This window comes from Thermobia domestica, chromosome 8 (genome assembly GCF_964235325.1).
Source record: "Thermobia domestica chromosome 8, izTheDome1.hap1.1, whole genome shotgun sequence".
Lineage (NCBI taxonomy): Eukaryota > Metazoa > Arthropoda > Insecta > Zygentoma > Lepismatidae > Thermobia > Thermobia domestica.
Window position 1 is genome coordinate 188,663,511 of NC_137461.1, and position 23,207 is coordinate 188,686,717.

General features: G+C 36.7%; 1 protein-coding gene across 5 annotated transcripts in view; it reads right to left on the reverse strand.

Moving 5' to 3' along the window:
* LOC145693379 (uncharacterized) overlaps positions 1-23,207 on the reverse strand; it is a 376,924-nt gene that overhangs the window by 333,615 nt on the left and 20,102 nt on the right. For all 5 annotated transcript variants that reach the window (XM_081769325.1, XM_081769321.1, XM_081769322.1 and 2 more), the window contains exon 2: positions 14,641-14,761. In XM_081769325.1, the coding sequence (XP_081625451.1) occupies positions 14,641-14,660 (20 nt within the window). In that variant the 5' untranslated portion in view covers positions 14,661-14,761. The remainder of the gene's footprint in view (positions 1-14,640; positions 14,762-23,207) is intronic.

The following is a 23,207-nucleotide window of genomic DNA, read 5'->3' on the forward strand; positions in this document are numbered from 1 at the left end:
TTATCATCGTCTCCCTTACCCTTACAGGCATAATCGTGGGACGATAAATTGAAAAAAATAATTTACATGAGGTGCAAAATCTCATAAAAATTCGATTGCTCCTCAACCAAAACAAAACTAATAACAGGGTGGCGAGCGATATTCATTTCTAAAATTCCCTGACTTTGTCAATATTTCCCTGACCGACGGAACTACAACTAAACATTATTTTCATAAAACTATTAGCAACTAAAATTAAAGAATATATGTAACTGAAATATCGACTTAAATAAGTAGTTTTCAAAGCTCATACCTACCTGTTCATAAATGACGGGAACTAGATAGAATTCCTTAAATGGCAACTAGAAGTTCTTCAAAAAAACGAAGTTATTCACATGTTCACAGAACGACACTATATATACATATATACACGCACCCACTATTTAGTACTTTCAAAGACACTATTTGCAATTTAAGTTTCTGCACATACGTAACAAGTACCCGTGTTTTTCTGCTTTTGACTTACTGCTTTTTCAACTTTTCAATTTCCTCATTAAGAAGATCTGCTTCTCTTTGGGCTTGCTGCAAAATTTTCGTCCTCTTCTCCTCTAACTGCTTCGCTTCCAAAGCAGTTTGTCTTTTCTTCTGGGTTTGAAAAGCTGATGCATCTAAGTTCTTTTTCTTCTCCTTCTGAGCCTCCTTATATCTACCATATGCATTTCTAGCAGAATGAATAAGTCGCTTTTCAACACAGAGGTTCTTGAGGATATAGTGTCGAGTTCTCAACAATGCATTCCGCATTAACAGAAAAGCCACGCTCTATATTGGCATTGCCATGCAATAAAGTCAAAACCAGTTTCAATACCTTAAGCAGATCAGCGTTTTCATTTATAGTCACACATTTACTCCAAAACTGATCCAAACGTTCATTCCTGGAATATTCTCTTAGTTCCCTCAACACATTACTACTATGACAAAGTTTCTCATATTCCCTTAAATTTCTGCCTGCCGTGGAAATTAATATCCAGTTGCACTCCAACAGAATAATTAATAACAGCTCCATCCTTTTCTTAGCAATGTTCATGTTAAGTGCAACTGTGGGGTCGAAAAAGGAAATCGCTCTTGTTAATTTATACTTCAATGGGGAGCTTTCCAGCATTTTTGAAATAAACTTTATCAGGGCCGATCTGCAATTATCTCTAAACCTTAATACATCTATGTCTTTGACAGTGTCATACACTTCCCTAATTGCATTCTTAGTGGCAACTCCTATCTTTACTTCTGTTGGTGGCAGAAGATTTTTACCCGCCAACTCTATAGCCCTGAGAGATTGTTCACTTCTTGTCAATACTTGTGGCTGAATAATTTTCTCCGTTTCTGTTCTTATGATGGTGCGAAGATCATCATAGAGGAATGGGGCTAACGGCACATCGCTCTGAAACTGACATAAGAAAGGTTCAACATCACAGGCTACACCTTTAAAAAACTCTTAACTTCGCAGCAAGTACGGGATCACTTGTGTGGGAAGCTACCGCTTCAAAACTGGGTGTGTCAATGCTTTTACTTTGTTTCACTTCATTGAACATAATTAAGTTCAGCAACATATCTAATGCACGCTGAGCAACTTCAACATTCTCCACCCAACGAATAGCACAAAACTTCTTCGGAAAAATAGTAGACTTGGTAATGCTTGTATACAGTGCCCTTCTTGCAGGACTATCTTTGAATAAATTATAGAGTGCCCTCAGAAATGGCATAATGTCCCAACCAGTCTCAGTCATTGTAATCTTGAACGAACCATTCCTATGAAAAAATAAATTAAAAAATCAGAAATGTTGCACGAAACCTTATTCGCAAATATGGAAGTCACGGCAAATATTAATATCATCACTGCAGCTTTTTAGGACGTTGAAGAAAACAAAATATGCGGGAAAATCTTTGCTCTACCTTAAGGTTAGGTGATGTTAGGTTAGATTCGGTTCTCTTCAGAACTGGGGTGATGATACTAAACTTGTACTAAATTCACTTTACGAATAAACGAATCAGCTAAAAGAAATCAAATTTTTGCCCCAAAAAATCGATTTACCGGTTTTGACGTTTTCTATGCCTTCAAATCTTCTTTTCATATGTCGTTTGCTGCATTCTAAGTTCTGCAGCTGATCCGACTAGACGGCTACTTTTGTTAACCCTTTATGTGCGAACAGCCTTGAAAGTGTGATTTTAAACGCGTTTTCTCGCGTAGGCTATGTCATTTTAGGTATAAAACTTATTTCCTCCAAGCCGATCACATATATCCTGTCATGGATGGACTATTGTAATAATATGGTTCTTGTACTTCGGTATATAGCTGTAGATTAGATTAACAGCTAATTGCTAATTGCTAATTGCAATTCACCGGTCTTTAGTTTAGTCACCTGCATGAATTTCGACAAGTTATGAATTTATTAATGGTTTGTTAGTAATATTCATTGAAAAAAAATAAAGTTGTCACTCATTTTATTTTCAAGCAAGAGTACTCCCTGTCACATAATTTGCCCATGTATTTTGTGTATATCCTATTTAATTTCCTTTCGCATACGCCTAAATACACGTAAACAAACGCACAGAAACTTACTATCCCCATTATGCAAAATAGGCCAAAGTGCAGATGATGCCCTGGTTGTTTAGCAAGCGAAAACACAGATCATTAGATTTTTTGTTTGCTTCTTAATTTACGAGGTCACCTTCTTCCAACAGAAAGTAATGTATGTCTCTTATTCTTGAATGGATACACTGGATTAACTCTCAAACGTGGTTCTACCCAATATAAAACTTAGAAGTAGAATAGGATAAAATCCAAGTTTCTTAGTGATTTCATGGCCAACTCTAGTTTCGAAGTGGCGGTTACAGGCTAATCAACGTAGCAGTCAGTGTTTATTCATAGCCCGTTTTTTTTTCATATCAAAACTAACTTAAGATGGTCCAACCTAACGTAATTAAAAATGTCCAAAATTATATCGAAAAAAAAAACAATGTAAGAACTGAACAAAATCGGTGATCCGACACAGCAGCAGCCTTATTTCTTCTTTCTACACAGAATTCTTTTATAATTTTAGTTTGTAACAGGGAACTTCTCATGCACTTAACCCCCAAAATGTGCACAGACTTGGGCTACATTACATATATTTACACTGTGTGTAATCCACAACTTCCCATCCATGTCCAAGACAGATCCTCCACTTGGTAACTTACTTTTGGGGTCTTCTTTTAAATCTCTCAAAAATTTATGGTTTACATTCGGCCCGTCCACTGATATTTGAATTACCTTAGTTTCATCCAATTCCATTGTGCCTTCTATAAATCCTTGAAGTAAATCAAGAGCGGTGGACCGTCCTAAAAACATTGAAGTTAGGTAGCATGTATTAACTCTCTCTTCAACGCTATCACAATATCGCACATGTATGTCCATCTGTTGTTTCTGGGAGATTTTATTTAATGACTCGTCAAATTCTACAACAATAAAATTACTTTGGTCAATTTTTTGCAAAAGTTCATGTTTGAAAAAAGGTGCAATACCATACGTTATTACATATCCTATTTTATCTCGCTGCAGTTGCATTTTGGCGGCAATTGCACTGTCTGAAAACATAACTGGAAACATAGACACGTCAATAACATTTGTACGCAACGAAGAATTGCTCATTATACTCTGCAGACACCACAAAATTTCTGCTTTAGACACACTATCGTTAAGAAGAAGTAAGTCTAATCCACGGGGAGAAGTACCTCGAGTAGGCTTACTCTGTCCAGGATTAGCTGTTGAAGAAGATTCCTTCCTTTCTTCCTTCTAAAATTCCGATACTGTTGAAGTTTCACTTGTAACACGGACAATTTTGGGATCCGTTTCCACACTTTGTTCATTTTCTTGAACTTTCTTTCCTTGTTCGAAAAAGCAATGTAACGCTGCTCAATTACGTACAGCATAAAAATTTTTTCTGTGTTTGTCACCACTCATGAGCCCATGTAAGAGCACTACGGCTCATGTTGCTCAAATTATAAGGTTTTTTACACACTTTGCAGTAAGCTTTGTTGTTCTCGGGCACTTTTTGTATCGAACAACTAAATAAAGGATCATTTAACCAATCAGACTGAAATACAGTATGTTTAGACATTATCACACGAATGTTTTATAACTGCACTCACTGAAAGTTAATTTTATCACTAAACGCGAACAGGAATTATGCTACTCGATGAAAACTTAACTAATAAACACTAACCAACCTCATCTCGAAACAACAAAGGAACAGTCCCGCTGAATAACAAGTGAAAGCTACGTAGCGAACAAGAGGGTACGTTCGAAGTTATTCGATTGCTCATCACGGAGGTTTCGCAAAGGAAATTTTTCGATTTCTACCGAACAGTCTACCGGATATAGTCCGATTAACAGAAGATCACTAGTCCGTATCCAACGTTTGGGCTGACCTAATTCAGCAGGAACGGTTTGATATATTCATTATTGTTTTTATTTAAAATGACAAGCAATGTAAAACGAATGTAATTAGTAAACGGTGGGAGTAAGATGACTAGATAACAGTTATAAATACTGGTTTGATTCCAAATATCCTTAAGGAATGGGTTATTTATAGGGCCAGCCCTACAATGTGTAGATAACTTTATCCGCCTAATAAGTTAGAAAGATTACGCGGCAGTAACTCTCACTTTACACACAAGTTACACACTAATACTGTGGTCAGTGGTTGCATCGCGTAATTATATCAGGTTGTGGAGAGATAACAAGTGGTGGTCGGACTGGCCCATAGAGAGATAATTTTTATCGGTACCTTTAAAAATGTTTTGAAAGTACTTCAAAAGTAATGATTTGAGCAAATATGTAAAATGGAGGCCTCTTTTAGGCGCGGACCGCGACACACCTGTTCGCTGCTGTCAGAAACAGCAATAAAAACAAAAGAATATCAGTTGCAATTCGGATACGTACAGTAACGGCATAATCGAGTGAGAATAGCGGAAGGGTGCTACGCGACGTGACGGAGGATGTTTTCTGAAGCGCCCATTAGCATGGACCTCGGTGGAATTCGAAATGACTTTGATAGAACCGGATCTATCAGGTGGACAGTTCGATAGAAATCGAAAAATCCTCTAGCTCCCCCTCCTCCTTTGCATTATAAGCATATCTCTAGTTCTATCAAGTAGATTACCTGGTAGAAGCGTTATTAAATACATGTTAGTGATACACAGAGGGAGGACTCTTTTTAGGCTTTTCTTTTCCCAGCAAAAGAAATTTACATTGCAAAAACATTAGATTTTAGATAATTTCCCTGACTCTTAACAGAATTCCCTGACTATTCCCGAACTTCATAATTCCCTGATTTTTCCAGATTTTCCCGGTTTTCCCGGTCGCTCGCCACCATGAATAATAAATAAAATACTGTACTTCTGATGCTACAATTTTTAGAGAACCACGGCCTTCCAGCCGGTTTGTGACGCTTATGCCTTACAACTGGCATACAGATGTTACAATCAACGTTCTAATATATTTGCCTCCCTGCACCCTGGAAATATTATCTACTTGACTACGCTAGAACAAATTCAAATTAATTTTCAGAAAAATAATTCCACTCTACTTAACCAGTGTTACGCTAATGGAACAGCTAATATCTCTTGGAAGTCATTACTATCGTCATCTGAGTCTGAAGAACTCGCCGATGTTTCACTGTCTGTGCACGAAATCACTATTCTTTCTATTTCTTGTTCCATCAATCCATCTTTTTCTCAATATTCCGGCTCACATTCTTCTACATGCCTGCAGAAACCTCGCCAGTCCTCTTGTGTACAAGACATTATTCCACGTTCTGTCAATTCATGCAATGTATTACTTGTTTTACGGGTGCTTAATTTGAAAAGTATTTTCAAAGAAAGCCGTGTCGTCAAAGTGAGATTCTTGGGATGTTTCTCAAAGGTAGAACAGGTCCTGGGACCGGACGACACCCGTCTGATTTTAAGAGAAATAAAAATGGGCATTTTAGCTTTTTTGGAGAGAGAGAGAGTGAGGGTAGGTGAGAGGTGAGGAAGTGAAAGGAAGAAATCTGACGTCACAGTACCTGTAGCTTCATCTTCTCTGCTGGGCTTCCTCCTGTTGTTCGTCCGATGTTTTGTAAGTCGAAAACCGAATTATAGACTGTTCGATTCGTTTTCTAAGTTGCTCTCGGAGTGCCCTATTGACTGCCGTGCACTCCCCGTACCGACTCCCGACAGGCTCTGGAGACCAACTTCGATAATCGACTCCAAAGTCTCTAAGCGACTCCAAAGGCTCCGTGTGACTCCAATGGCTCCGTGTGACTCTCTGTTTCCGGGATGGAGGGAGTATTTAAAGACAAAGATCTCCTGGTAATCCTGCTGACTCCAGGCACGTGTAGATGAGATGTTTTCGTCTCAACAGGTACTCATGACGTCAGAGATGGACAGATAGTTGGGAAAGGAGCTCTCTCAGCTTTATTACATAAAATACACATTGGCATAATACATTATATAACATAAACAAACACTTCCACGATTTAACTACGAATGCACAAAATTACGGAAGAGAAACGTTGACTAAATTCTCAGACATACATGAATTTCAATAACTAAGACATCCGAATAACTAGCGTTCTTCGACACACAAGAAATAGTTTTATGTAATTAGGAAGAGAAAAGAAAAGTCTCACAACACCGAAGATAAGTCTTAAACAATAAATGATTTTGTGGGAGATCAACGAAAGTCAATAAATAATGAATATTAGTCTCTTCACACTTGAAAGCGAACCCGTTGTGTTGTTGTCCCTAATGAATCTCTTTACTTTTGCCCAAGCCGTTTCAATTGCATTCAGATCACACATATACAGTGGAAGCCGTAACACTAACTGACCGTGCTCTTCAAAAAGTTTGTCAACACGATACACTTTCTCCCTTGGTTTGTGCACCTGAATAATTTGGAACAGTTCAGCCTTTCGTAAGCTTTCATCAAAAGAAAGGTTCTGTGTTTGTAACCACTGAATCATATTTGACTTTAAACTAGTATTTATTGGGATTCGCAGTGATTGCACGCTGTGGTATGGAGCATTGTCCAAGATTACAACAGATTGAGGGGGAATGTTTTGCAATAACTTCTCCCGTACCCACTTCTCAAAATTCTCACTATTCATTTGCCCGTGATAGTCACCAGTGGAACTACCTGCTTTATAAATTAACTGTGCATTAGGCACAAATCCCTCCGTACTTCCAGATTGCACTACAATGAGTCTACTTTTATTGCCACTGTTAGAATATACTCCTGCTACGTCATCATTTTGCCAACATCGCGAATATGTAATATTACTATCTACAGCAGTTTCATCTACATATATTATCGCCCTTTTTTCCTCACAAGCCTTCTTTACAGACTGTAAATACTTACTTCTCCAAGCTACAATATCAGGCCTTTCAATAAGCAATTTTCGTTTGTTGGCGCAAGTTTTCCACCTAAATCCCATTTCTTTAAGAACTTTTCTTAACGAAGTGGCTTTCCACGGAAGTGAATCTTCTCTTTCAAAACAGGCAACAGCTTGTTACATGAGGGTACCACCTTTTGAACTAAGTACATATCATTAACAATTCTTCTAATAATACATCGATCAAAGTCATCGACATGTACACTTCTGTTAGGAGTTCTTTTCCTATGTTTTCAGGAGATAACAGTTTCCACTGCGGTGACCGCGCATTTCTTTCATCTTATTCTTTCCGGATCTTAATAATTGCAGACACCGAAATACCTGTCCCAATTGCTGCACGTTTGTTGGCACGAGTGATAGGGACAATACATTGCTTGCTTTTAGATTCTTGGTTATAAGTCTATAACTACTACTAATTTCTCTCCCTTCACTGTGTATTGTTTTGCCTTTCTTTCCCATGTTCTTGCGATAATTCGTAAGACACGGAAACTCCTCAAGAAAATCACCACGATAATATATATATATATATATATATATATATATATATATATATATATATATATATATATAAATAACAACTAATCAACGATTAACAGCAATAACAAAAACACGAAGAAATAAAACACCAAATAGAATAACAATTCCACACCCGACACACCACAAGCACTAAAATGTTGAACTGACAGCAAACAACTACTAAATTTCTAATCGCGTGTCCCTCTGAAAACCTTCTCTGCAAGCTTGCCATCGTTGGAAATCAGTGGCATGAGATTTTGTGTGCCGAATTATTTATTTTTCAACACTTTGATTCAATGAGTATGTTCACTTACTTCAGTCATGCATAGTTTCTGAATTACATAAATAAAGAACATTCTACGCAAAAAACAGTAGCTCACTATTCGAAAATATGATTGCGGTTCCCGATTGGTAATTTCTTCGGGTGCAATTTAGAAGGTAGATGTACTGTAAATCAACTTCACCGTGCTGGCAACCCTTGATACCACATCTTTTCCACGCGGAAAGGCCAAGCATAAACCATCTTCCACCCCCAGATTTTGAAAATAGAGTTGACCTTCGTGCTTCTCTTTACTCTGTCTCACCTTTGTATAGAGTTTACTCGTGCCGCGAGGCCTGTAAACAAACAAAATCTATGCTGCCGGTCTCCACATAACCCCATGTGAACAGATCCGTGTAAAATGCTTGCTATAGGGAAGATTTTGATGTGAGCAGGGATCTGGGGACACTAAAGCATGAAAAGTGAAAATGAAACTTATTACATATAAAATAAACAAGCGACAATGCTGAAGACAAGTTAAACTTTACAAGGAGAGAGAAACAGAAATCAATCTTGATTATATATAACATATAAAATATATTCCTTTGATTAACTATGTATAGATAAAATGATGAACTTACTTAAGTGATAAATATGTACATACACATGTATCAGAAAGGAATAGAAAATAAAGTAAGAAGAAATAGAAAGAGAGAAAAAAAGAAAAACGAACGACTGCATGGTAACGCAAGGAATAGTTTCGTGTGTAAGAACTTTTTTTTGTTTGTTTGTTTGTTTGTTTGTTTGTTTACTGAAGACCTTAATTAGAAAGATAGTCTTTAAGTTGACGTTTAAAAGTCTGAGCCAGAGTTTCTGATGCTTTCAGGGATGTCATTCCAAGCTTTGGTGGCAAATAGTGTGCAAGATTTGGAAAAGAAATTAGATTTGTGCGTTTGAATGGCGAGTGTTGTATCCTTTAAAACGGGTATTTAGTGGGTGAGTATCGTCGAGAAATTTAAATTTAGAGGATAGATAAGTAGGTTTTTTACAATTAATTATTTTATATAAAAATGTTAGAGAATGAATGCGGCGGTGGGTGCTTAGATTGCACCACCCTAGTTGTTGATAACAATGACAGATATGGTCGAAGTCCTTTTTATTAAATATGAAGCGAACGCAGGCATTCTGAATGCGCTGTAAATGTTTTGCCAGATCTTCGGTGAAGTCAACATTTGCTGCAACACAATAATCTAAATGAGAGATCACCAATGATTGAACCAGGGACGCTTTAATGGATTCCGGAAGATTTTTTAAACGCTGAAGAGAATGAAGGGAGCCATAAGCTTTCTTGCATACTCTATTAATATGGTCTGTCCAATTTAAGAATTTATCGATCTGGAGTCCTATGCTATTGACGCTATTGCTTACAGGAATGGCTACGTTATTTACAAGAACATTCGGTAGGCTTGTAATATTGATTGTGGAGAGTAGTTTATGAGAACCAAGCATGATAAATTTTGATTTGGTTGGGTTTACTTGCAATCCATTGTTACGTGGCCATGTGCAGATACTTTCAAAGTCACTGTTTACGTGATCAATCGCGGTGGTTAAATAGCATTGTATATCATCTGCATATAAGTGATATTTACAGTGGGTGATGTGTTCAGGTAAATCGTTGATGTATAAGGAAAAACAGAAGAAAACAGAACATATCAAACTATAGTAAGAAAAATATTCAGTCGGAAAAGAATTAACTATAGAGTATTACTTGGACATGTTAGAAAAACTCATTCTTCCTGTAGTGTCGCCCAGGGTGACAGCTTTCTATTATTTTACCAACATGATGAGACACCACCTCATTATGGACTACAAGTTCGTCAGTATCTGGATGAGAATTTCCTGGTCCATGGATTGGTTAACGTGGACCAGTGGAATGGTCTGCCAGATCACCTAATTTATCGCCACTGGACTTTTACTTGTCGTATCACCTAAAAGCAATGGTGTATGGCGAAAAGAATCAGGGATCGGGATCATTTGGAACAACCTATGCGGGATGCATGTACACAAATTACACCTGACATATTGCTCTGTATTACAGCTTGGGAGACATGTCTGTAAACATGCATAGCGCAACACAGTCAGCACATTGAACGCATTTTGTAAGAAGTAATCTGGGTTTCATGTGATTATAACTTTAAATGTATTAGCTATGTTAAATCTGATCACATTATTGAGTTTCTATTAAAATTCTAGCACTCTTTCATATGTCCAGCGTTAATTCCTATACGACTGACTATCAAATACAATTGCAAATTCTGTTCAGATCATTTTGTCTCGTTATATTCTAAGTTCCGATTACTATATGTGAAAATGATATGATATGGCAAACGAAATTGTAACTCAAGTAAAATTTAGCAAAGAAAATTTTAAAGTTCTCAATAAGAAGTGATCAGTGGTAGTGCATTCATCTTCTTTAAAAATTTACAAATCCGAGTCGATGTTATTCTGTATGAATGCAACTATGCTTAGACCAGCCTCGCCCTGTTTGGCGGCTCTGGCTCGCTCCATTGCCAATGCTGAATAAAATTAAAATCATGGATGCTTACGGCTTGTCGCTGATTGTGAATGTTCACCGGAGCCTGGCAATACGACTTGACGGAAAGCAAAGCTATGCATCGACTGAGGGTTTCCACAGAGCATCTCCCCTGTCTGTTACCGCGAGTCAGAAAATTACATATTTTTTTTTTTTTAACTACTACTACTACTATACGAGTGAAAGTTCAACATGAAGCACTCAACAAAGTTCGTAGACAGACTGAACTTCAGGTTCGGTTCTTGATTTCGCTCGTCACCTCGGCTTTCCGGAGTGTGCGTGTCACTTTGCTACCTACACACTTCCTATTTCCGCTGGGGGGAGTACCTTGGGGTGACAACATATGGTGCAATTCCTCAGCTTTTCCTGTGATTCCAGAATCAATTGGAAAAATCCCTGACCTTGGGTTTGTTTACAATTTTGGTTTTCTTGCTTTACATTGAGAATTTAAAATAGTTTAAATACATTATCATTTTCATTTTGTTTTTTCTTCAATTAGTTAGTTATAAATTAACTAATTGTTTAAGATTCAAGGATAATTCCTTATGATTAAGAACTCATTATTTCAGGCATTCCCAGCATCTTCTTCTACCTTCAGTTGTTCTGTTTTTTCCCTCCTTTTCTTCAATTTCTTTACTTCGCAGAGAGAGAGAGAGAGCGAGAGAAGTATATGCAAGACCTGATGGCAATACTAATCACTGAACTACACTATGGCAGAGTCACTGTTGCATCTTAGTTGTTTTCCCGATGTATTCCATCTCTGTTTCGGCTAATGTCCATCTGTAGTTGGGATCCACCTCTTGGTGTCAACGGTATTTACACTTCGAATAATTCTCTTGTTATACATAGCATCTTCTTTTGGCTTGCTGTTCTGCATCGAATACAATACCAGCAAGATAAGCACCAGATGGCATGGTTGACTATACCCACTGGACATCCACTGCTTACTTTCAGTATACACAGATTGTCGGTCATGTGTATAGTTTCACTAAAGCCTCACAAGTTTTATGTTGTTTCACAGGTCAAAAATGCTATAATGTAGCGTCCACACTCTCTTCTTGATTTCTATTTTCTCTTACTGGCAGTGATCTTCAGCACTGGTTTGGCTTTCTCCTTCTTTAGATGTCGGATAAAACAAAGTTTTGCAACCATGTTGAGGCAACTTAGAGAATTGTGCTTTTATAGACATTTCTAAATATAAATTTTTATTCTCTTGTACGCTGTACACCTTTATCACGTAACAGTCACTTACAGGTGAATTTACCAGAGGTGGAATACATGTGAGACATGCGTGAAACATTTTCAATGTCAAAGGTTCATAAACACTCAATGACACGTGCTTGTACATATAAAGGAAACAAGTAACGTACATGCACCTAAGGAAAATGCACTCTATAGGTGCATATAATATACTTGGCACACGCAGACGCAACTAACATGTACAGCAGAATGATGCAGGTGGATTCCATGCGTCAGTTACCTAGCGGGCACCTGAATGTAAAATGCAAGTGGCATACAAGTTTTCACCTGTATGTACAGGTACATAACATGCACACGTACAACTCCTGGAAAGTACCTGCTAAAGATCGTAAAGGTTAGCATGTAATTTGCATGTTGACATGCGAGAGCCAGGAACTAAAAATGTGCCATGTATAGTATCCGTACAAAGTTAGGAAAACATGTAACATGTCAAGAAAAATGTATTCTACAAGTGCATGTAACGTAGCTCGGTAGACGACGTAGATAGCACATAAATGTACAGGGATTATTAGCCAGGTTGGTTCCATGTAACCGTACAATACTTGTAGGATGCGTGGAAGATGCAAATGATATACATAAACAAAATATCTCCAGTGGTTATTGAGCTATTTTGTTCACAGATCGATAGATGGACGATAAATTAAAAATGTAATCTTCCGTCTGAGGAATTGGAAGCTAATAGACATGGCCAAAAAATTGGGATTCCGGAAAATTTACTTTCCGCAATCGGAAATTTTAAAATCCGGAATTTGTTAAAAAAACTAGATTTTTCTCAAATCGGATTTCTTTTTCCAAATCCAGAATGTCCAAATTTGTAGAAGTATACAAATTTGTTGCTCCAGACAAAAAAGAAACCTCCAAAGCTAGACCCTGTATGAAATTATGTTGTAAGTACAGAAAATTAGTGACTTAAAACTTTATACAGGTTAACTAAAAAAGTTCAAAAGTAAACAAACAAAAGAATGAATTGATGTTTAGCGTCCCTTCTCAATACTGAAGCGATATCAGAGTTGACCTCCAGTTTACGGTGGAATTCGAATCATCGTAATGTGTTCAATGCTTCCCCATGTGGAATCTAACCTGGGAGACAGTGCACTGTTTTATTTAGCCATTAGACTAGCGGGAAAGGCTAAATAAATGAATGAAATTTATATTATTTTTACTCAGTTGAAATAAATAACAATATCTGAGATCGTAAAATACTAAATTCACGGTAAGCCAAAGGATTTATAAGTATTCAAAGTCAAATATCATATATCAGTAAAATAATGTTCATACGTTTCTAAACATTAAAATAAAATAATAAAAATAAAAACAATTGAAAGTAATTATTTTTATTTTCAAATTCCTATTAATATTTAAATAATAACTAACGTGTTACTCTACTCAATTCTGTTACTAATTTCAGGTGAACTACACTCAACTCTAACAATGTAAGTTAATCATCATCATCATTATCTTTAAGTTTTACATGCCGGCTAGCCTAAAGGAGACGGCGATGATGAGAAATGAATGAAATGGTGGAATAAAAAAGTGGGAGAACTCCGAGAAAACCTACGCACACGGTGTTTGTCTATCCCAAAGCTCACTTGGTGCAAGCTGGGATCGAACCAAGAACCCATGCACCAGAGATGAACGCTCTACCACTGAGTCACCGCGGTCCCAGCTCTAAATTAAAATCATGGATATACGCCAACTTTTAACGCAAGCTAATCGGATTGAACATTTATTTCTTCTGACTGAGTAATAAATAAAAATATGTGAGCATGATAGGCTAGTCTACTCTATAAAAACTTCACGCAACAAAACACTGAAGTTGTAGCACATGTACAGATCAACCCATGAAAACAATGACACAAATGCAATAATCAAGTCCTCCGTTGTCTCACGTTGGTCTATTAACGAAAGTCAGAGATTCAAATGTTCTTTCTGGCTCATTACATTCTTTGTGAGCCAACAATTTACATGTTTAACATCGGATTCATTGTTCTCCATTGCAGTCAGTTGATAGCTTCCTCTCATAAAACAAGCACTCTGAATCACGATCTTTATTTAGAAAGGCTGTCAAAGGAAAATCCAATTCGCAAAATGTAAAGGAGACATGAGATTCCTATTCTATTTAATCTTCTATCTAGGCCTTTTCCTTCTCATGATAGATTCCTTTCCTTTAAGTATCTTCATCACGAACTCTCTCTCTTATTTACATTAAATTTTCTCTTGCCCCCTCCTCGTCAGTCATTTGGAATATTATACATTTTTATTGATTCCAGCAAACAACCGATTTTAACTGCTGCTTTGGTTGGCTTTCAGCCTCTTAATGAAGTTCATTTTTCTTCGGTTTATGTTAGGTATGGACCAGATCTCGTATGGGAGAGAGAGAGGAACAATCGATTTAATTTCCAATTATCTTCAGACAAAGATATAATTAAATTCTTTAATTCAAAAACAGTGAAACTATATTTGTTCAAATTTAAAAAAACACGGTATGATAAACATGAAGTTACGTTTTAGATATAATATTAACTTCACTTAGAAAACACTTAAAAGGAGTACACTGTAATTCCTACCTTGTTTTCCGAGTCTGCATATTCAAATAGTTTAATCCTCTGGTTTCATTACAAAATTCCTACATTTACTCTGTTCCTTTGTCAGCAGCATCGTTTGAGGTAGCAGTGAATAAGTAGACTCCTATAAAAGCAAGAACGATTAGTTTATGATGTGCAGAATAAACGGAAGTACAATCCGCCAAAAGGTATATCAGTCGAGTTTTAAATTATATGTACTATTATTAATAAGCTAGGTAGTACTAATGTCGACAGATTCTCAATTTCTAATTGCATTAACCTTTGATTCGATATTTATATAATCCAATAATTTTCACAGGTTGACATTCCTTAATTTCTATAGCGAAATAGTCAAATGAATCAGAAGAACGATTTCTGTGCTGTGAGTTACAAGAAATATCTTGTTGCAGCTGAGAGGAGAATAAACAAACAAATAAGTTATAATGTTGAAATTCTCTTGGGTGTCTACTTAGAGAAAATAGCAGAGAAACACTATTTTCTGCTAAAATAGAACAGAATAACTCGTTCATAAATACCAGGAGAAAGGCATGTACAAAGGATAGTCCAGTGTGCACAGGATGGTGTTTAATGTTCTTAAAGTTGTAATATATAATAGCTTTTTTAATAGATGGTGACGGTTTAATGGATTGAGGAAATAACACCTACAGGACAAAGCGTGTCCGACCATGGTGGTATGTTCTAATTATGCACAGGATGGGCACGTATAAAGCTATGTCCAGAAATCCAAAGACGGCCTGTACAAGGTTTATGGTGGTCCTGAGTGTTGCTGGCAGTTTGCACGTGGGCGTGAAAGTGTCCGTGACGAGAATCGTGTAGGGAGGCTATTGATATCCATAGTGAGAAGAATGCTGAATGAACTTATTCAAGTGAACAGGAGGTTGACTATCGATGAAATTGATGGGAAGCTGAACATTGGACAAACCCAAGCATGTGCAAGCATTCACTATGTTCTGCAATGTCAAAATAACTTAGTGTGCTGGATGCCTCACCAGTTGTCTCCTGAACACAAGTCAACTGGATTCCCTCTCCTTATAGTATCTACTGCATTACACGTACACGTACAACTGAAGGCAACCTAGAAAATGTAAGAAAATCGTTGACCAACAGATTGGGGATGTTGTTTTTACCACCAGCTTTTATGAAAAACTGGAAATATGAATAATTAAATTGTATATATATTCATGAAAATGCAAGAATACTAAATTCGGGATGTAGCTTTAACAGAGCTAATATTGTAATTATAAATGAAATACACAAAATACATATTTTAAAAGATGCAGCAGAATTTGGGTAGGTGAACTAGAGTCTTAGGTCTGTAAAATGTAATGGTTTGTAATGTAAAGTCCCTTCAATATGTCAGCTGATTACAATACCTTCAAGTATCGAAGTAGCTCCATGATCTGTCGTCTAACGATGTTTCTCCGTCAAAATCTTATTCACACTTCTTCGACAAACTCGGTGTTCGTGGTTTTATTCAAAGGCTGGTTTTACAAAACCCAACCCCCTTTTTTCTCTTATCCAAAAAAGGTAACAAACTTCAAATGTTCGGGAACAGCCACAATCACGTTATCTTGACGTAAATCGAAGGTTTTAGAAGGTTTAGGACAAAAACCTCCAAAGTTCTAGAAGGTTTAGGACAAAAACCTCCAAAGTTCAGTACCACAAGCATTACCCTCAATCGACCTCACAGGAGGTGACATCGTCCAACGTGAACTTACCAATATAGCTGATAAAGTAGAAAATAAGTATTTCCACAATAAAATAATGTTTATGTTTGCGAATATAAATCCCTTCACTCAGTAGAAAGAGCATAATCTGGCATGTTAGTCAATATCAAAATATTGAATCAACAAAGAGACAAAACAAAATATAGCTGACAAATGACACGATGTGAAATGTGAAAAAGTAGCAAGTAAGGGGGAAAAAAAGGCAGGACAAGGAATAAGGTGTAGACATGTGCAGGGTAAAGGACTTCTGCCATTGCATCTAGTTTAATGAACCAAAAAAAAAGGTTTACAAATTGCTTCAAAGAAGCTTGAGACTACGTGAGTTCAAATCTTCTTGGAAAAAAAAAATAAATGTGACATCCACAAGAATCGAACGACGGACTCTTCGATGATGAATTCAGCATCCTAGTTCACTAGTTCGAAAGGTCAACATAGTTCCATCGGCGGGTAAACTCCTCACCATTTTCTGGGACATGAGAGAGTTCTAGAGTTCCTTAAAGGAAGAACTGTCAACGCACAGCGGTATTGTGAAACTCTAACGAGTTTGAAGGTTGTAAGCAAGCAAACGTGACCAAGCATGTGTCATTCAAAGTGTGGCGATAAAATTTGCAGGAAACAATTCCGACTTTTCTCGGTTTTCCGGAACATTTTTATTTATTTTTTTTCCAAATGTCCCTAGTATGTAATTAGCCACAGACATCCCCGTGCTCATGAAAAACAAATATCAACAAGACATGACAACAATGATACACAATATTTTGCCCCAATCATCTAGAACAATGAATAATACGGTATAAAAACAAATACAACGTATTTTATTATATGAAATTATAGAGAAATTCCTGCACAAAGCAAAAAATTAAAATCTTCCTTGAAACTTCAATTTGTAATGTTAGTCACATGATGACAGCTTTGTCACAAATGAAAGAAAAAAGTCACAGTGAGACTCACTGAAAAAGGTGGATATCTGTACATAAAACTGGCTATTCAATATTATGGACATATATTTAGAAAAAAGAATCAATAGTATTATGTGATTCATTTCACTTTTCCAAACGCTTTATTTCCTCATAAATATTATGTATTTCTTCCATTATTTTAGTCCTTTTTGCTTGAAGCTCGTTCGGAATGATCTTTACTTTCCTGTCTTCAAATTCTTTTTGTTTCTTTTCCTTTTCCGTTGATTCCATGTTTCTGCAAAACGAGTACGAGCATTTCGTGCATAATGCATGGATTTCCTTATAGAATGTTTCTCAAGGTCACCATAAGAAGCTACTGTACCTATACAAGTCTCGTGCTACTAGAGTTCATTCTTTTCTACACGGTCAGCATTAATTGAAAATTCTCTTTCTAAATTTGAAATTTTATCAGAGAAATCAAGACTAATTTAACAATATATTTTAAATCATTCCGTCTGAAGTATACATATTATTTAGCCAAAAGTCATTCAAACACTGACTAGTTCTAGAATACTGACATTTAATTGTTTTGCAATTTGGATTCGAACAAAACTCTCTGAACTGCCTCACAACTTCATCTGCCATATTACCATCTAATCAACTATTTTAAACTGGTTCAACTAAAAGAACCTTTATGCGACTCACTCTAACATCAGATCCTGCAGAAACATTAAGATTCAAATTCGAAAGAGATCTAGTCATTTATTACTTAAAAGTGGCTTCTCGAGTAATTAAGAAACAAATTTCTGTAGACATTTTCTGCAATTTCGGCGAAAATCTAAAATGTCCAAATCTGTTATTGGTTGACATTTCTTAAAAAGAGCACATCGGCAGTATGTGTAGCAAAAACAAATATCAACGCTTTTCACAGAAAGAAAATTTTTCATTTACTTCATCAATTCGTATACATCAGCCCTGGCCACGGCGAGCAGATAGTGGAAACTCTCCTCGTGAACGCTCACGAGCATTCTACGTGCAAATACCGTTGTTCGTACTTCGTGCATCTTCGGGTTTCGTCCTTAGAGGAGCGGAAGTGTTGTCAACCTTGGCGGCAATCACTAGCTTACCAAATAAAAACAAGTATGTATGGTAACTGATTGCCATTTAGTGTAAAGTGTTTTGATTTGCTACTGTCAGTCATTTGTCTCTTGTGGCGTTAAGATACTTGAGTACGCTTCGGCAAATGTGATTGCATTTTTCGAACTTTTGGGAATGTGCAACAAGTGTTTTTCTTTTGGGACCTTTGTCTACGATCTCGGATTTCTGTGGTAAGTTATAAAAGCTATTACAATGTTTATATTTTGTAGCTACGGAAATCTAATAAGTATAGACTATTTGGATGATTTCTAATTGAATAATATATTTTCGAATAAAATCTACTCAAATAATCTGATTTTCGAATTGTTCCTCATCTCTGTTTCTTTGTCTACATTAGCATCCAGTGCAATTTACGGCAGAACTCAAGCAGGTATTATGCATATTTCGAACACGATCTTCTTCTTCTTCTTATTATTATTATTTTCAATCTCCCATCGTTCTGCTATCAATCTAGCAACGAAAGGCGTTTACAATTTAGCAAACGTGAAGCGAGTGACAAGTTACAGACCGAGTGCTAATGTAATACAACGTCACGAATTGTGTAAGCAAGCTAAAAAGGTTTGAAACAATTCGTTTCCGATTTTTGCAGTCGTTTTTACGTCTGTAAGCTGACATGTTTAATATTAGTTTCTTTCTTTCTTTCATTTGTTAGTTACTTCAACGCTAACTGTAACCTCTATCATGCGTCTTCCTCGACCAAAAAACGTGCCAATTTTATTTCCTGTAGTGTTTTCGCGTCACTGCTTTCGAAATGGGGAGGGGGAGAGCACACCTGCACATTTCACGCTTGCGTCTGCTCAATGCTTCAACATCGTGCGAATTTCTGACCAGGCCTGGCCGTAGGTTTTTTGCCATCATGTGTGGTTGGCAACACTTATCGGATGCAGTGGAAGGGGCGACGCTACCAGCACCTGTGCTCACCTGTTCTTGTCTCCGCTCGTGCTCGCTCACGCTTCGGCTCCGAGAGCCAATTCATGGACAGGCCTGGTATACATGATCTTGAAGAACTAAAAACTTCTGGTTTTAAAAACTTTTCCACCACATTTCTTAACATGTCCGATAAGGTATTGTTAGTCTGAAATTCAGTAAGGAAAACTTCTCTTTCTGAAGTTTACGAATAAGCCTTTTATATTGTTCCAACGTACCTAACAGCTTCAAAAGCTGGAAAAAATTTCTTATTCCTTCTAACACCTTGAATATACACCCTGAATATGAAAAATGGAAGTTTAGGAATAAGCATTTTACATTCTTCCTAATAACTTGATATATAACAGAAGAAAGAAATGTCAATGGCTCATTGAGAAACACTATTATCTTCAAGCTAATACAGAAAGAAATTTCACTGGAAGATTTTATGGGTCTCTAGAGGTCACGACGAACTGCGAAATCCTTAAATTAGTTATGCAGAGACCTCAGATATTCAACGATACTCCAGTTTCTTGCCTCAACTGTAGCCTTAAACGCTCCATCCAAAGCGATTAAAAGATAAAAAGTTACAAAATTCCCTAAACTCGCCAATGTCAAATAAGGCATGCACACTTGCCCTTTCACGATACTCCACAATCGCACATTTATGTCTCCTTTAACAACTGAATTAGTTCACTTCTAAAGTATGGTGATAACCCATAAGTGAAAGAGTATGGTATTTTGTCGCGTTGAAGCAGCATTTTCGTCACAATCTTACTATCTGGGAACATAACTTCCATACTTTAACATCTTTAAAAGCAGTGAGCATTGTTGTATACACTTTGAATATACTACAGTAATTCTGCTTTTGTAATTATTATTACGAATCTCTATAAACTACTTGTTTCGTCAGCGAACTTGTACCCAATTGCATCGTAGAATCCACATTTGAGCACGCAAAATCACTAGAAATCCTTTAGTCAATATAGATTAGATACAAATAGCGTTACACTCCAAGAAAGAAGATACTGGCATGTTTTCATAAGTCACAAAGGCACTAACTCTTCCTAATGTTAACATGGACGCAGTCATCCGCATATGCCTTTTTGTACCTTTCATGTGACTTGCACCGTTTGCCGTCCCATGTTACTCAGCTAAAAGATCCTCCGGAAAATGTTCCAGCGAGCAGAAAATTTATCACCTGATACTTCCCGAATCCATGATTAAAAAAATATTTAACCACCAGGAAGAATTAAATGTGGCTTTGGAATATTTGGAAACTGACATGCATGTTATCTTAAAATTGCTAAAGTCTCTGTTAGGTACGGATTTTTGGAGATGGGTGCTAGCAGGGATGTCCGATAGAATGGCCAAACTTTGCACGTTGATAATAGTTATACGGGGAATCATTCAAGCAAGAGTTGCAACCAGGGCTCGACAAATCTCTCGCGCCAGGTCGCCGCGGCGACTGGAAATGCGAGTCTGATGTTTAGATAATTTATGGTAACAACATGTAGATCTATGTATCAAATTGGATTTGTATTAGCATTGTGACGTCTGGTTTTCAGAACCTGCGCCTAAATCAGAAGAAAATTTTTCAAGCACTGGTTGCAACTGTTGTGTTCTTGAGGAATGGTGGGCGAGACACTGTTCCAACTGTTAGCATTAGCAACACCTTTTCGTGATTTCATTAATTCACATTGGTTTGAGCTGCAAGAGTCAAACTTTACACTTTCATAGTGGTCGTTTTGTACATAGTTTCATAGAGCGAGAGAGTTATAATTAAATAAGTACCTGAACAACAGTACTCGGACAACTGTCCCAAACATTAGAATTGATTTCTCCTAAAATGTTTGAAATAGAAGGAATAAACATTGATAGGGTCATGCTATTGATGATTTTCAAATTAGATGGTTGAGATCGCTTTTATCCCACACACATGTCGGATAAAAGTGTGTTGATAGGTTATCGGATTGAAGATATGTCCCCTTCTTTCTGTTCAAATTAGCACAAGACTTTCAAATTACTTTAATTAAGCTTTGTATGTGATAACTTTCAAAGCAGAACCTTTTTCAACTTTCTGTGACGACTTACGAAAAATCCATAAACTTTCTGGAAGCATTTTAGTAATGGTGTGATAAAATTATAACAAAATTTTGAAGCGCATAAAATCAAAAAAGTTGTACATTTCTATTTCTCTGAGTTTTTTTTCCTTACTTATAGGCTTTTTGTTTATGGAGGAATATGCAGGAAACTTATAGAGTTGTATAATAACTGAATAAGTAACCAATCAAAAAATCCCCCATATATTTACTCAAAACAAATTATAGGTACTTACTTTTTTTAACATCTTAAAACATTGCGATGAATCAGTTAAGTCTCCTTGAATCCTTCTTAGAACTTTGAATGTCACTTCTCGAGACATTAATTTGTATCCAGAAATAGGCTTGAAATGGTTGTTGTATTAACTACCATATTTCTGACATAAATCCGTTCCCAAAATTTCCTGTTTTACTTGTAGATGCAGGTGGTCCATTTATCTGGATGTAAGCCAACATACCAGTTATGCCAATCTCTTCAAACAAAAAATCACTGGCTGTAGTGCAGTAAGTCATAAGATCCCCAATTTCAGAAATCATCCTTAGGTAGCCATCTTTTAAGTATCACAATCATGTTTAACCACGACGGCAGCGCTACCAAACAATGCTCAATGGCTCAGCAAGCATCCTGCCACCGGACAGCTGTCTGCTAGGATCTCAACTCGGCTGCAAGCACTGTAGCACTCATATTGGCGAATGTACGTGTGCTTACTCTTCCTTTTTGCACCATTCAGGTTTATCAGTATATTATCATGACTATCAAATGTTGAATTGTTCTGAATCGTGTTTTATTTACGGAGAAGAAAATCTTTCTTCAACCGTAATTTTTCTTTACAGAGTAGACAATCTTTCTGAGGTAGTAATTTTCATCTAGAGTTTAGCCTATCTTTCTGCAGCCCGCATTTTCTTTCTGCGACATTGTCACACCGTCGTCTTTTGTTCTGCTTTGGGGCACAATGCACGCTCGCACATTTCAATTTTACATCTAATCCTTGTATATTGTCCGAGTTTCTTTTTTATATATTAAAATTCCTCAAACTGAAGAGTGTGAAATTGAAATACTAATTCGTCTTCTTTTATCCGAGTTTGAGTTTTTGTGTTTTTATCTTTATACAGCACTGAGGTTATAAAGAACGAGACCTATTATGAACGTGGGGTCTGAACTACGATCGGAGCTTGAATAAAGTTAAGTTGGCAGTCGCATACACAATCATTAAAGATCAACCCTGACAATATAGGCTATTCTCCACAACACTATCTAGTTTACAAGAGAGCTGGATTACACTGCCATGCCACCGGTCCGGCTTTTCACTGTTCGAGTATCTTCTTAATACTACTAGCATGATTTGATCGCACTTTTGTCTGATTGGCTGAGAGACGTCCTATGACTAGATCACGTAGTATGACGTCATAGGATGTTGTTTTGGGTGAATTTTCTTGAATGAATAAATTAATTAATTAATCAGCTAAGTTTTTGTTAATTGAATTAAATTTTACAGGAGTTAATTTTAATTGATAAACGTTGAAAAATAATCGCTAACGATTAATCGTCATTTTTGTCTGAAAACATATGAAACTGACATTCTGCAAGTACTTTTTACGACGAACTTCAAACGCTTTATGAGGGTTTCCATAGCAGTAATTTGCAGGTTTTCCATACCGTATATTTTGACTTGAATTCGCCTCAATGTTTGTATCAGTATCCCCTTGCTTTAAAGAAGGGTAAACTAGTTGCTTTTAATAGTTCTCCGTTTGAGGTG